The 14,907-nt window shown below is 52.9% G+C and overlaps 3 protein-coding genes across 3 annotated transcripts; 1 reads left to right on the top strand and 2 right to left on the bottom strand.

The window, feature by feature from the left end:
• Positions 1–223: 223 nt before the first annotated feature.
• Positions 224–2,067, bottom strand: M406DRAFT_325595 (uncharacterized protein; the record flags this gene model as incomplete). Its single annotated transcript, XM_040920003.1, has 10 exons — positions 224–238; positions 298–481; positions 569–652; positions 761–783; positions 1,168–1,172; positions 1,212–1,248; positions 1,397–1,442; positions 1,536–1,549; positions 1,912–1,985; positions 2,064–2,067. The coding sequence occupies 10 exons, from the start codon at positions 2,065–2,067 to the stop codon at positions 224–226; spliced, it is 486 nt and encodes a 161-aa protein (XP_040781089.1).
• Positions 2,068–8,090: 6,023 nt separating this feature from the next.
• Positions 8,091–9,894, bottom strand: M406DRAFT_284687 (DEAD-domain-containing protein; the record flags this gene model as incomplete). The annotated part of the gene is made up of 2 exons (XM_040918583.1): positions 8,091–9,153; positions 9,245–9,894. 2 exons carry the CDS (start codon positions 9,892–9,894, stop codon positions 8,091–8,093), a joined length of 1,713 nt encoding a protein of 570 aa, XP_040781088.1.
• A 1,816-nt stretch (positions 9,895–11,710) lies between these two features.
• M406DRAFT_354269 (uncharacterized protein) lies at positions 11,711–14,719 on the top strand. Its single transcript, XM_040922874.1, has 4 exons — positions 11,711–12,363; positions 12,513–13,247; positions 13,320–13,981; positions 14,058–14,719. The coding sequence occupies exons 1-4, from the start codon at positions 12,319–12,321 to the stop codon at positions 14,200–14,202; spliced, it is 1,587 nt and encodes a 528-aa protein (XP_040781087.1). The 5' UTR covers positions 11,711–12,318; the 3' UTR covers positions 14,203–14,719.
• Positions 14,720–14,907: the final 188 nt, after the last annotated feature.

Raw genomic sequence — 14,907 nt, 5'->3', positions numbered from 1 at the left:
TAAGACAAATAAGTACATGCATGCATGCGTGTCTCTCTCTTTCCCGCATTGCAATCAATTGCCTTGTGTTGGGCGTACTGAATCCCGGTCTTTACGGTACGCCCGCCCCGGCCTGTTACTGTTCACATACGCTCTCGCTTTCTCTTTCTCTCTCTCCCACCCCCCAAGGCCGAATCCCGTCCGGTAAGCCCAGAACAAGCACCAGCCACTATGGTTGGTGCTACTAACATTTGTAGCACTAAACAGTAACTAGCACTAGCCGGCCAGATCTGAAAGCAAAAGGCTCGGATACCTTACCAATCCGAAGGCCTTCTCGGTAAGCAACAGCGCCCTGTCCTGGCAGATCTGATGGCTCATCACTGATGGTTCATCAATCCAAACGATCGACTCCTTGGCGCGGCATCTTGCCGATGATTCATACTCGATGAAATTGCGCGAGATGTCTCCGGCCACCCGGGACGTCGCTCTCGCATAGCATAGCCTGCGCCCAACCACCCGTGAGTGTGTTTTAAAGAGTTTACCAAGTCGTCATGTCATACGCGTATAGTAGTTCTCTAAGCTTGCTCACGATGAGTCGACAGCGACGTGGACACGGATACGGCCTCTCAGCACCGCAATACGACGCAACCATTCGTTTCCCCCCTCCCAAATCCTGATCTTGGCGGCAGTGCACAGCCTGGGCATTCATTACCCTACTGCAGCCTTAGGTCCTGCAGCGTCTGTGTGATGGTGATGAAGTTGCGTTATGTCTATGGCTCACGGTTCGGCGTTTAGTGGTGATACCTAGCAGCAACCTTACACAGCCCAAAGTCCGCAGGCGGTCAGGCAACCCAGTCATCATCCCCCATTAGTTGGATACATGTTTTCTAATCGTTACGGATTTAAGAAACGTTCCATATTATTTTTTTGGGAGACTTGGTGTGGCTGATGCAATCCATCCTTCATTTCCTGTGCGGGCATGAATTGAATAACTAAATTTGACTGATTACCAATTTCGAACCTTTGTTTCCTTGGGGACACGGAATTAATTGCCAAGCAACCACCCATAAAGGTCCATGATTAATCCGCAACGAGCTGTAACACTGAACACGCCCTGTGATTCATAATCAATGCAGTATCGCAGAACCTTCACGATGTGCAGCTCTTATGAATAAGTCCCCCACACACCATAACTGTAATTAGTCATGGTCATTTGTCCCATATGCACATACTGTTTGATCTATGTGGTTCCTTTTGGGAGCCAAAGCACTAGAGATGTTTGTTTGTTTAGTTTTTAAGGCTGCCTGTTGCTTGCAGCATCGCTGATACATGCGTACGCCCGCCTATGAATGAGCCCTGTTAGTTTTAAGGCAGCAGGCATAAGTAAGTACCAAAACGCCAATCCCCGCCCTTTCACCGACAGATCCTCGAACACAAGGCCAAGGCCCAAAGCCGACCAACCCCTTGGGCAGGCATACAGCACAGCTTTTACAGTAGTTACAGGAGCAACAACAACCAAAGAACAACCTTCTCCCCCACCCCCAAAGGATACGTACCATAAGTACGTACTCTATGTACTGTGGTACATCAGTCATGTGAGATCTGCCTTTCTGCAACTGGCACTGCGCTTCAACCGCACTGCCGCTGCAGGTAAACAAACAGCTTGCACTGCACATGGCGCATCCTTCCTTGGCCCTCTCCCACGACCGTCCCGAAAACATTGTCCGTTCGTACCCGATGCGCCACACACACGGACCCGACAGACCATGCCTTATCACATCCTACTGCAACCTTCTCTGCTTTTCGCTTTCGCATGAACAAGTCTGAGCAAAATCCTCTACAATGCTATAGCATTACAATAAAGGAAAGGGAAAAAAGCTCTGACCAGAGTTTTTCCTCCCCTCCTGTCCCCACTCACACATGCACACTCACCGCGATCTCGCACAGGGTCTGGGATGTTTTCTTTTCTGCATCTTGTAGCCCCACAACCTTTACCGCCCGCCATGCTAAAACTCGAATTTGCATATGTACTGTATTCATATTTTTTAACCATGTAATTTTGTTTTCTTCCCCTCCCCCTCCACCCATCTTGATGACAGACGTGGCAGCGCATTGCAGATTTCATACCCCCAGACACCGACTTCGTTGGCCTACAGGAGGGAGGGGTTTGGTCTGGAGGCTGACTCCTGACCGTTATTCCTTCTTGTTCATGATCCATCCCAAAATGTAACACAAAACAAAACAGATCAGACCCTGCTCGGTCCCTTTCCTTAGCAGGCGTGGCATCTTGTGTCGCTGCTGGCCAGTCAACAGGCCACTGCTGTTCTTCACATGCTACTACCATGAGATAGTACATAGAACTCGTACTACAAGGTACCATACTATGTCGAGACAGTACCATACCATAGTAGTACCTCGTTACATGGTCGATTGAATGACTGGGGCACTGGCTAATTGATGCCCAGCCACGGATGTCGCCCGAGCTGCCTCACAAGAGAGAGAGTGATCGCGGAAGTTTTGCAAAACTACGCGTTCAGCGCGAGGTCGAGAATCTCCTGTTCCCCCCACTGCCCAATCGAGACCAACGATAACATGGTGAAAAGAAATGACCAGCCAAGCTTCGCCTCTGGCCTGTGCGCAATGTCAATTTCTGATTTCTGCGCCCATGCGAGACAAGCTCTTGACGATCTCCCCCCTCTCCTCTCCTCTTCTTCTGTCAGGTGACTGGCATAGCATAGTCCCATGCATGGCATCACGAAAATAGGCCGGGGCATGATTAAAATTGCAGTCAGTCAGTCAGTCACAAGTACTGCCTCACATTTTGGCTCCGCCCACCTAAACAATATGCATGGCCCACCAACGCCAATTTTTACCCTTCCTTTTTTTCTTCTTTTTTTCTTGTTCTCATCCTCTCAAAAAAAGGTGAGGCTTATGACATGCAATACGCAAGCACAAGGAGAATGGGTATACAATTCCTCCGCAGGATGCACCATCACAAGCCACAAGTTCCCGAGCGGGCTCTCCAGACGGCCCGTCATCACACGACCATTTGGGGTCAACAGTAGGCTTCAACAAGGCAGCAAGGGAGAAAATCTTACTGTAGTTTCCTTCGCAGTAGTCACTACATACGTTCCCTTGGCGCCCGTAAGCACACGCACCAAAGCACACAGCCATCCTTATTCCTGAACCCACCTGGTTCCTCAAGTCCGTCCATCAAGGTGTAACATCGGCTTCGGGTTCAGCATGATTTGCCGAATCCCTATCCAACAGCCTCCGAAGCTGGGGGTCGGAGGTCGAAAAAGCACTCGCTCAAATCAAAGCAAACCCTGCCGACAGAGCCATTTAATTGAGAAGTCCAGACTTGGATATTCTGCGGGTGACCTACGGTTATTGCGGAATATCGGCTCAGGTCGGGCGGATGTGTCGGGATTTGGGAGAAGGGGAACGATGCCATTGACGATAAGGACGCCGGACCCAACGACATTATGCAGAAGAAGCTAGCTGATTGATCGACTTGACATTGAACGAAAAAGAAAGAAGAAGAAAAAGTACCATGAACATGTAATCTGCATGTACTGTACTACACTGCACCTTCCCCGGCAGTGGCTGCCCCTTTCCTGCTAGTAGCAATAAGCATGTCAGCAGCGATGCGATCGCGCAGTGCTCGCTGGAGCGCCCGAGCTTTCCCACCACGGACCTTTTTTCTGTCGATGAGATATGGGGCCCCACTCATAGGGCTGATGCCATCTACTACAGTATTACTTCGATTATGCCATCATGAGGTCTGTGACGAGGGCCCGTGCTTTTGCCGTCGTCATTGGCTATAACAGCTTTACATGATCACAAATCCATGTGTCTGACTACTACCAAATGGATTTTGTTCTTCCCTGAGAATGAAATCCAGGTATTGCTGTGAGGGTCTGTTCGAGACTTTCATGTGCAGTTGGAGTGGTATTGAGGAAGGGGTTAGGGTTGTCGTCAGTCACCAATGAAAACGCACCTCCCCGCCCGTTAGCAGCAACAGTAGCAGCAGGAGCAGGCAGAACGCTTACTATAGCAAGTACCTTTACTGCATCTCGCCATCTCTTACCCAGCAAGCCACCCAGCCAGACCGCTGGCCGCCCGCTTCAGGATAGACTTCTTACCGCCCCGCCCACTTGTCAGAAAAGCAACGTGACACTCGCTCAAGGAGAAGGCAGATAGCCAACACCTGAGAGCTTGTTTGCTGTGCGACAACGTGTTACCGTCCTTCTTGGCGGGCACTGGAATAGCAAAGTGCGTCTTCGTATACTGCTCAGAATGATGGACTGGCTCCCTAGTGGACGGCCGTAACGAGGAAGCGGTGCGACTTGGAGGCCACGGGCCGCCGTTTTTTCTCAAGCCAAGACCGACCCCGGATGACACATTCATGCGAAGCCCAGACAAATGATGATGTTCCATCTCTTGGACCAGATGCTCAATGCACCTTTTGGGCTTACCCTCAGCCCCTTTCTTTATTTTGATTTTTTATTACTTCTTCTCCGGTGCTTCCTTTCATCCCACATCTTGAGTAGCCAACCAGTCACCCTAAATTGGCCACCGAGGAATGTGCATCGAGCGTCGTAATCATGACAGCCCGGACTGAAGATCATCTTGCTGTCCTCTTCCTGCGCGGGACGTCTCGGCGGACAAACCCGCTGTCAAAAGTCAGATGAGAAGTCAATTCGCTTGAGAGATAGGCCGTCTTACATTTTCTCATAGAAACTTATGGTAGTTACGTGTCGCCCTGCTACTAAAGGTAAAACATCCCCCCCTCCCTTCACTGCCTCGTGTTTTCCCGTGGCCTGACTGCATGAGGGGGACCCACAATTCTACCTATGTTAGATCACAATAAGGTTCGAATTACCTCGCCAAAACCCTTGCCATCTTTGGTTAAAATACACCAGCCGAGAGCCTGTATCTGTTGCTCACCATGGTCGCGTTGAATTATCGTGTGCTGTCGTAAGTGCCGTAAGTCCCGTAAGTGCCGCGGCAAGGGGTGGCTGAAGAGGGGGGGCTGCGTCGCCCGACTCGTCTTGGCTGAGCGCCGACATGTCACCGACGGTTCCGTTGCCGTAAGTGGTCCCGAGTGCGAGCTACGAACTGTGAGCGTCGTGTTGTTGCTGCTGCTGTTGCTGCTCGCTTGCCTGGAGATCAGCCCAGATCACGCCAACAAGGTTCCCCCTTAAGTCAAGCGAGCGAGATGCCCAAACATCAGGAGATGTTGGTCAACAAAGTTCCTCTGATACGCGAGTATGGATGGGTATTTCGGCGATATGGTGGCCTTATCCTCCTCCATTCTCCCTCGCCTAATTCCATCCTACACCCTACCTCCGCGCCGACGAGCCCTACGCCCTGGTTTAGAGCTGACATGATGACCGACAGAACACCCTACCAGGGACATTGTACATACTATAGTACATACAATACGACACAGGCCATCCGTAGCAGTAAATCGATCTCGGTAAGCCCCCACCTGTCCGAATCCCCGGGACCTGGCCGTCGAAGCCAAGGTATCCCCAGCAGAACGAGATCCCTGATCGACCCTCACCTCGCGCTCTCGCTTTCTCTTTCCGAATAGCATGTGACGCAATCCCGGGGGCCCTTGCCACTAAATTTTTCTTTCATTTTTTTTATTTTTTTTCCTTCTTTCGTCTTGTGAAGGGTCCCGTCCCGTCCGGACTTTATCTCGAGAAAAAACTCACCTCCGGCCCCGACGTGCCTGGCCCTTCCCTTAGTACAGTGGCAAATGGTGTAATAGGTTTTTAGCAAGGCCGGGCCCGTCCGCTTGCGGTCTGAGTCCAGACCTTGTGGTTTCTCGATCCGACGTACTGATTTGTCCCTGACAAATCGGGAGCTTTTCGTCTTTTTTAGGACTTGTCCAAAAAGCTAAGAAATTTGGGATATTTGTCAAACATTCAAACTCGACTGTCTTGCGGCTGATGACGACAGTGTTGCGATGAAATGTTCTCCTGACGTAACATGGTCAGGCTTGGAAATAACGAAACTCGTCGACAAGGTCACTTCCGTGCAATACCAAAGACGAGGAATGTTCATCACTCTCCCCCTTTGAATAATTTTGTTTATCCATGTAAAGTCCCCGTAATTCTGCTGTTGAAAGCCCTGGTGAATTGTTTCGTAACGGCGAACATGAAAGATACATAGCTGTGTTGTTAAATTCACGTGTCTCAGCTTGATGGGTGGGCCACGTACAATTGGAGCCGCAGCATGAGTGAAGGCCCACCCCGTCCCCCTATAAATATGAATATATATAGATACATATAACTTCACATAAACAATACCATGTTGAAACAAGTCCCCACTATTGACCACTTTAATATGCGAATTGAGCCTCATCCAAGCGGGAAAACGGACGATGCATATATATTTCAGTCTTTGACACCTGTCGTCCGTCAGTGGAGATGCCCTCGTTGCAGGCCGGTCTATTTTCGGCTTGAAACAGTGCTCGCATATGAGATGACTGGCAGAAGAACCTCGACTTTGCTCATTCTCTCTACCCGAGACACAATCAAGCTATGTTTACTGACCGCAATGGCAGGGTCAGAATCACAAGCGTCTGGTCCCTCTTCTACAATGAGACGGTCGCTTGTGGTCTTCTGGGAAGGTCCCAATGGTCCACCGAGGGCCTGCACAAAGAGGACTTCTTGCGATGTCGCAAGACTTCCAACGTCGATATCCTCAAGTCTGTTGAGCAGAGTGTATTGATGTGAATAGCACATCATCTGCATGCGTCAGGTTGGCATTTGCCCGCAACCTGTGAATGCAGCTGATGATATCACAAACAAGACCCTTCACAGCCAGTCCCGAATCAGAGGCTGCATCCAGCAAAACAAATCATATCCGGTGCAAATGCAGGTTCCTATTTGGACTCGTCACTTTGGTCCATCCCCTGTTCACCCGGTGACACGCGTAATGATGAGGTTGTCATTTCCCAATTCAACGCCCGCAACTGTAAGCTTCTTCTTCTTCTTCTCCTTGTTATATGTTCGCAGTTCATCCTGTGGGATGGGATGATAGCGAAACCGGAATAATCTTCATATCCTTCTGCGAGTTCTTGCAAGATTTGACTAATTCACTTTGACCTGTGATTCGATGTTGAACCGCCCTTCGCTGCTTGTCGTAACGAGATCCCTGACGTTCAGCTCCTCGAGAGGCTCGATCTCTGAATCATGATAGGAGCGTTCGTGATGACCACAACGGTTCGGCGAGGGGTTTGGAGAAAGTTGATGTTGAGGCGTCCTTTGGCTAAACCTTCCAAGCTGAATGACATTCTGCATCGAGGCGAATTTGCTCTCGACAGCCTTACCCATGAGAGACTTCTGCACGGTAGAGAAGGGGGAAGGAATGCACGCATCTCAAGACGTTGTATTTGTGTTAGATCTCCCGAGGTGAACTTCCAAGAGCTTATAGATGTGTTCTGTCTCGAAGGGAGTGAAGAGAGCCAAGGCACGGATGATGGAATAAAAAACCTCGAGGAGTATTCAAGAAAGTGGCTGTATCATCGAGCCCGAGACCCCTCTTCAACTTTTTCCGGTTGAAACAAATGTACCAGTTGCTCAGAGTTTCGATACTCTGCACGAGTCCTGGCACAATAATGTAAAGTTGACGTCCTTCCAGAGCAATTGGCCTTATCTCAGTAAAGATCCAATAGTCTATAGCCTATAATAACATTTCATCATAACATATTGACTAGGAATCTTCATATGCCGCCCACGTGGTGTTTGACGAAGAGCAAGCATCCATCCACAGAAGGAAAGCCAAGTATAGTAGAAACAATGACCTGGTATCTGCCCTGAGAGAGTCCAGGAAGAAGAAAGCATGGCCGCCGAGTAACAGATGGCGAGCAGTAACCGCTCTGTCGCCTCTTCCTCACCAGCTATATCTTACCTTGAATTCCCACCTATGGAGATGATTACCCAGGTAGCAGAATGGATTGGTGATCACGGATGTGGATCGGCAGATTCAATATGAAGACTTTGTCACAGCCACATGGTGAGCAATCTTGGATTACAAAATGGAGGGAATTTGTTTTCTTTTTGCTATTGATCCTAGGAATACCATGATTCCACTCTTCACACCGCCGCCCTGAGCTTGACCTTGCCACGCTTCCTCTTGCTCCCAACCTCGCGCCTCTCCTCGATGTCCAGAAGTGCCTCGCGGCTCTTCTCGCCCACGAGCTTGAGGGCCTCGCGCACCACGCGGGTCTCGAGGTTGACGCCCTCCTCCTCCCACTTCACCATGTCGCGGCCGACACGAGCCTCGATGGCCTGGACGAGTTCGACGTCTCTTTGCCCGACAAAGGTGACGGCGTCGCCCTTGCGGCCCGCACGGGCAGTACGGCCGACCCGGTGGATATAGACGTCCGGGTCGCGCGGGATGTCGTAGTTGATGACGGTGCTGACCTCGGGGATGTCGAGGCCGCGGGCGGCCACGTCGGTCGCCACCAGGATGCGGGCGGCGGCGGCACGGAAGCGGGAGAGGTTATCGACGCGCTGGCGCTGGGGCAGCTGGGAGTGCAGGGCGGTGACCTTGTGCTCGAGCAGGTGCAGCAAGTGGTGCAGGTAGTTGGCGGTGGCGGTGCGGTTGCAGAAGACGATGACGCTCTTGTCCTTGTTGGCCTCGGTCAGGAGGAAGACGTGCAGGTAGTGCTCGCGGTGCGTGACGGGCACCTGGATGTACATCTGGCGGAGGCCGGTGGGGATGGCCATGACCTGCGTGTCGACCTCGCAGACGAACACGGGCGGCTTGCCCGGCTCGCGCGGCTTGTCCTTTGCAAGGCGCACTTCGGGCGTGACCGTCGCCGTGAAGAGGAGCGTCTGCCTCTGCGAGGGGGGCGGGAGCACGTCGAGGCACTCCGAAATGTCTGGCAGCATGCTTCCCGGCCCAGCAGCCAGGAGCCGGTCGGCCTCATCGAAGACGACAAATCTGACGCGCCGCAGGCCACAGATGGTGTCTTCACCAGACGTGCGGATGTGGTCAGCCAGACGGCCCGGCGTGGCAATCACGACGTGTGGGCGCTCCGCGAGAGCGATAGCTTGGGCACGCATGTCGGCACCGCCCGTGACGAGGACAGCCTTAAGGGTCTGCGGGGAGGAGATGGCCTTAAACTGCTCGTACATCTGAAGCGCCAACTCACTAAGTAGTCACCATTGTTAGCCCCCATTTCTGCGTCTCTCGACGGGGCGCAACTCGCATAGACCCCCCAAAGAAAACACCACAAACTTACCGAGTAGGTGTCAGGACCACGGCAAAGATGGCAGACGGGTCCTGGGCCCATCTCTGAAGAATGGGCACCGCAAACGCGACCGTCTTTCCGGAACCCGTCCGGCTGCCACCGATGCAGTCCCTGCCCTTGAGTATCTCAGGAATGCAACCCTTCTGGATCCCAGTCGGCCTTCGGATGGCCATGTTCGTAAGTGAACGAACCAGCCATGGGTGCACACCCAGTGACTCGAACGTTGTGTTTGGATCCGTAGGCGCAGTGGTTGCACCTTCAGAAACGTCAGCTGGTGGGGCAGCAACCTGCTCGGGGAGCTTCTGCGTCGCAGGCCCACCACTGGACACATCCTTCCGTTTTATTCTTGAAGGCGCACTGACAAAGGAGACAGACTGCTTTGGGACCTCTTCCTCGTCATCGTCTTCGTCAATCTCCTCGGGCTCTGGTGAAATCCTCCGTCTTTTCCGTGCCGCAGAACTGTCGAGAGAGTCTGAGTCACTCTGAGGCTCGCTTCCTTGGACTTCATCATCATTCTCATCATCGCTTGTCGCTTCGATTCCACTATCTTCTCCATCAATGGCCTCAACCTCGAGTTCAGAGGCAGATGACGATACTTCGTCCACAGCCTTTGAGACTGTCTCTTTCGTCCTGGCTGGCATCCCTGCAGCAAACCCACACAGCTGAGCGAATAAAGAATTATGAAACAAGTTACGAAATAGCGTTCTCGAATTAAGATGACGAAGCAGGCCCAGAGCATCGATCGAGCAGTCACTCCTGTGTGCTTCTGCTGTATGATGGGGGGGGGGGGTGGGAAAAAAAAAAGGTCTTCAAAGTCTGGGTGAGAGAATCTGGAAAGGCCTGGCGCAGGGGTCAGATTCTAGCCATGGCCAATAACCGCCACTAGGAAGGACCAACCAGCTTGGGTGCCTGGGTTCATAGCAGACGCGCGCCTAACGGAAGCGTGAACCCTGCGCTGAGGACCCCCTGTCACTTGACCTGGCAGCAGCTGCGGACGGTACTGTTAGTGACTACACAGGCTTGTAATGCTATGTCCTGCAGGGAGGCAGCTAGTAGACTGTAACGTACAGTGGCTCGGATCCTTCTGCTTCTACGAGCTATCAGCTGTGACATTTGATGAGTCAGTATCCCCTGATCGCTCTAAATGCCCCCTCCATCGACTTGGACAGTCTTGCATTGATTCGAGAGACGGAAATGAGAGCTTGATAGGCCCGTTCATGCAGGTCGCAGATCAGCCATCACACATCGTCACACACTCAACAGTCCACTCTCAAGCCCGCACAAGCCACCGACAGACTCGACAGATCGGAAAGACGGCATGGCCTTGCCATCTCAGTTTATTAGATCTTTTAGGCAGAGACCCTTGTCACGGGCTGCTCAAGCAAGAAGCCCGAAAGACTGCATCTCGGTCAGAAAGGGTCGGAAAGAGAGAAGAAAAGTCAGATCTCCTCCTAGGTCAGGAGGCACATATGGAGGAAGGCCGGTGCCGAACTGCGCCCCCAATATATCAGATCCTCCTTGTCCAGCTGTTCCTCAGCTACTGCAGGTGGTCAGCACAGCATCTCGGCCCATCCGTCTGGGACACACTGCCAATCTGTCAGAAAGTGAGAAGAAGAAGGAAAAAAAGGAGGATTCTCTCCTGATGTCATTCTTTGTTGATGCCGCCCAGAGATGCTGGCAGAACTATCAGCCAGACCCGTGCATTGCAGCAGCCTAGGGGCCATTGGCTTTCAGCTCGCGAGTGTGTGTGTCTGTCGGAGATTCAGGTATAACAAGACGAGTAAAGAGATATTTTGTTGATACGTCAATTCGGAAGAGCCAGCTGGGGGGACTGCGACGTAGACAACCACGCAACCCTGTGGCCAACGGATAGAGTTCAGCGTCCCGCCCCCTGAACCCTTGTCTCAGCAGCCGCTGGACCAGTCGACAAAGCGGGCACAAGAGCATTAGGACCAGCCTGAAGCAAGCCCGTCCCCGGTTTTTCTTCCCCGGCTGTTGGCCCCCTTGCAATCCTCGTCACATTGGGCCTTTTCTTCCCCACTGATCCGCTTGATGAGAGGCCACACAGGGCGTCGTTGGCCGTTGGTAGGAAGGGAGGGAGGGTCCCAGTTTCGCAGTCACAGTCGCAGTCCCTAGCAGGCTAGCAAAAGGCCAGGCAGGGCCCCCCCGCCCACAGTTATGCCTGTACTGAGCCACTATTGCACTATGGTCTGTTGTACTCATTGCTACGGGTATATGCCTGTGGCCCTTCCGCACCCCCCCCTCCCCCTCACTCCTCGGTCCAACTTGCCGCTCGCCTGCCTGAGCGACCCTACCTCAACAACCAACAACCTCAACCAGCTCGACTCCATCCTCCTCCTCCGCCTCCTCCCACCTCTTCCTTTCGACTCGGAACATAAGGGGCTTTCTATAGAAAGCTCTCATCATATTATTTCACGGCCCGAGTTCTTTCACTCGTTCATTATCCAGCAGCCGGATCTAGCCTCCTGACATTCCCAGACCGGCAGACGGGAGCACCAGAAACACCAGCACCAGCACCAGCACCAGCACTACAGCCAAGGCAAACCCTACTAACCACCTGCTCGTGTGTTTCTGCTGCGGCACACTGAAGACTGGGGACGCCTGTTGTGCTACTGCCCCTCTCACCTCGCTCGGCGTTGCGTCCCAACCGCACACGACGCTGCCACATCGATTCTCCCCCGAAGTCAATCAACTACTCTAGCCACCACACTCAAGGTTACGAGGGCCACGATTCCTGTCTTTGACATCGGACGCGTGTCCTCCGTCCCAAGTACCTCTTCAGCGACCTCTCCTCTTCTTCAACAACATCGTTCAAACTGTCATCCCGCTTTGTCTTCACAAACCCCCGGCGGGCTGGCAGGTCGTCATCATTAAGCTCTTCACCCCTTTCTGCCTAGCCGACGGCCGCTAAGAACCAAGCCGAGAGAGACACCTGAGAGTTCAAAGGGCCTCTGCGGCGGGCCTGCTTTATTCCTGACGCCGCTACTGCCTTGGAGACGAGGTACTTTACACTCGCTGAGGGCCTCGATCGTGTGGCTCGCCGCATGATGCACGATCAGGCAAGCAACGGCGGCGATCAAGCTGCACCTGTGAGCTACCACCCTCTCGTTTCCCCTTTTTTACCGTCAGTTGCCTTTGAGCCCGACATTCAATCCCCAACTGTGTCGACTGGTACACGGAATCGATCCTGGGTCTGGTTCGAGTTGACTAGTTCGCTGACCACTCTTACGCAAAGCAGATCAAGACACAAGAAACTCCAGTCCCAATGTCGTCCTCAAATTCAGTCCCCATCATGAACGCCCCTGCGCCCCTCCTCCGTCCTGCCATACCTGGTTCGCGGGGAGGTGCGCGCACACCGAGACTCGGGCTCGCTATACCACCGTCTCCCAATGTGAAACCTGTGACCAATCCAGCCGGCGGCGCTCCCCAACCCCAGAAGGCTTCACGACCTGCCCCGCCCACACTGAGCATTGCCACGCCGATGGGCAGCATTGGGCCGCCTCAGGAACAACAGCCCGGCAGATCGGTTGCCCAGCCAGGCCACAGCGCGAGTAGTGGCAGCGAGATCAGTGCCGCACACAGCCGGACCGACAGCTTCGGAGGCCGTGGCAGCAACCCCACCTCAGCCGGATCGCAGTACTCGAACCTGTCCTTTGTGTCACAATATGGTCTGGGAGGTAAACCACACGGTACGCCGGACCCCCAGAGTGCCGCTGGATCGATGTACTCGAACGCAAGCGAGGGTGGCCTGGACATGTCACGCCAGGACAGCATGCACGGCCTGGAGAGGGCTATGGACGAGGTGACCCTGGAGAGGGTAAGGAATTTAGATGTGGAGGATCTAGATGACGAGGGCTGGCGGATTGCGAGCCAGGAGAACCGTATCGTTGAGCTCGGTGGCCTGGGTGAGGGCGCAGGTGGCGCAGTCACCCGGTGTCAGCTCAAGGGAGGCAAGACGATCTTTGCCCTCAAGGTAAGTCCAAGCCCACTAAGCCAAGAGACTGACTCACAGGGGGTGCAGAGTGTGCTAATTTTGACCGACCAGGTTATCACGACCAATCCAGATCCAGACGTCAAGAAGCAGATCCTGCGAGAGATCAACTTCAACAAAGGCTGCGCCTCGGATCATATCTGCAGATACTACGGCGGTTTCCTGGAGCCCTCGACAGCAACCATTTCCATTGCCATGGAATTCTGTGAGGGCGGGTCCCTGGACAGTATCTACAAGGAGGTCAAGCGGCTTGGCGGACGAACTGGCGAGAAGGTCCTCGGCAAGATCGCCGAGGGTGTCCTGCAGGGTCTCACCTATCTCGAGGCCAAGCGTATCCTGCATCGCGACATCAAGCCCTCGAATATCCTGTTGTGCCGCAATGGGGAGGTGAAGCTGTGCGACTTTGGTGTGTCGGGCGACTTCGGAACCAAGGGCGAGGCCAACACCTTCATCGGCACCAGCTACTACATGGCGCCCGAACGTATCACAGGCCAGACCTACACCATCACCTCGGATGTGTGGTCCACAGGTGTCACATTGCTCGAGGTGGCGCAGCATCGATTCCCCTTCCCGGCTGACGGCACAGAGATGCAGCCTCGGGCGGGCCTGATCGACCTCTTGACGTATATTGTGCAGCAGCCTATTCCCAAGCTCAAGGATGAGCCAGAGGCTGGTATATTCTGGAGTGATAACTTCAAGCACTTCATTGAGAGCTGGTAAGTTTATTTCCTTTTCCAAAGTATCTATGACTCGTGGTTGGCAGGTCCAAAGTGACTGACGCTGTGTGTGTAGCTTGGAGAAGAACCCGAAACGAAGGGGTATGCCCTGGAAGATGCTAGAGCATCCCTGGATGATCGAGCTCAAGACGAAGAGGGTCAATATGGGCAAATATCTGTCACAAGTCTGGGGCTGGGATGATCCAAAGCATTCAAAGTGAGAGAGGATGACCGAACCTTTTTAAGGTGGATGATCCGCACATTTAGGAAAGGGGGACGTTCACAATACTCGATTACAACACCACCACCAAAGGCAAGGCCTAGGAAAGGCTGAGGCCGCTCACCATTAAAACGATGCCGTTGCACATTTTCCAATGGATATATCATGGCAGACCTGGCATCACTCATACCAACTGCCCCCACGACCGGCAGAGAGGAGGACCGAAGTCCTCGTACGCAGCAGGAGCATCGAGCGACAGGCTCTCACAAGCGCAGGAGTAGAGGAGGGAAATTGGATAAGTAGCATAGCTAAGCCCAACATATTAGCATTGGGCATGCTGAGAAAACTGCCTTCAACATTAGCATCGCAAGCATAGCAAGCACTTGAGGGACCAGGAGACATTCTTGATATCTGCGCCATAGCGAGTACCAGGGACTCATGGGCGTAGGGGAAATTCTTTCCAAGAGACCGAAATGATAGAAAGAAAAAAAACAAAACCAAAAAGAAATTTGCGAAGCACATTGGAACTTGTTTGAATCACTTGATGCTGTGTATTGACCTCTTGACTAAAGTAGCCTCTTTTTTTCTTCTTCAGCTATCACTTACCCAGAGCTCCTGGTAGGAAGAACCCTGGGTGACAGAATTCAAAATCGTAGCCAGACAAGCATTTCTGGTCAACGCTGTCCATGATATCTGGCCCTGGAGT

Source organism: Cryphonectria parasitica, assembly GCF_011745365.1.
Source record: "Cryphonectria parasitica EP155 unplaced genomic scaffold M406scaffold_1, whole genome shotgun sequence".
Taxonomy (NCBI): Eukaryota; Fungi; Ascomycota; class Sordariomycetes; order Diaporthales; family Cryphonectriaceae; genus Cryphonectria; species Cryphonectria parasitica.
The sequence above is the reverse complement of the archived record's forward strand: the minus strand, read 5'-3'. Positions and strand labels throughout refer to the sequence as shown.

Excerpts from the sequence above, each read along its gene's own strand:
- M406DRAFT_354269 (XM_040922874.1), top strand. The coding sequence starts at position 12,319 with ATGATGCACGATCAGGCAAGCAACGGCGGCGATCAAGCTGCACCT. Across the intron at positions 12,364-12,512 it reads GCGGCGATCAAGCTGCACCT|ATCAAGACACAAGAAACTCC; the intron begins GTGAGCTACCAC and ends TACGCAAAGCAG. Across the intron at positions 13,982-14,057 it reads AAGCACTTCATTGAGAGCTG|CTTGGAGAAGAACCCGAAAC; the intron begins GTAAGTTTATTT and ends CTGTGTGTGTAG.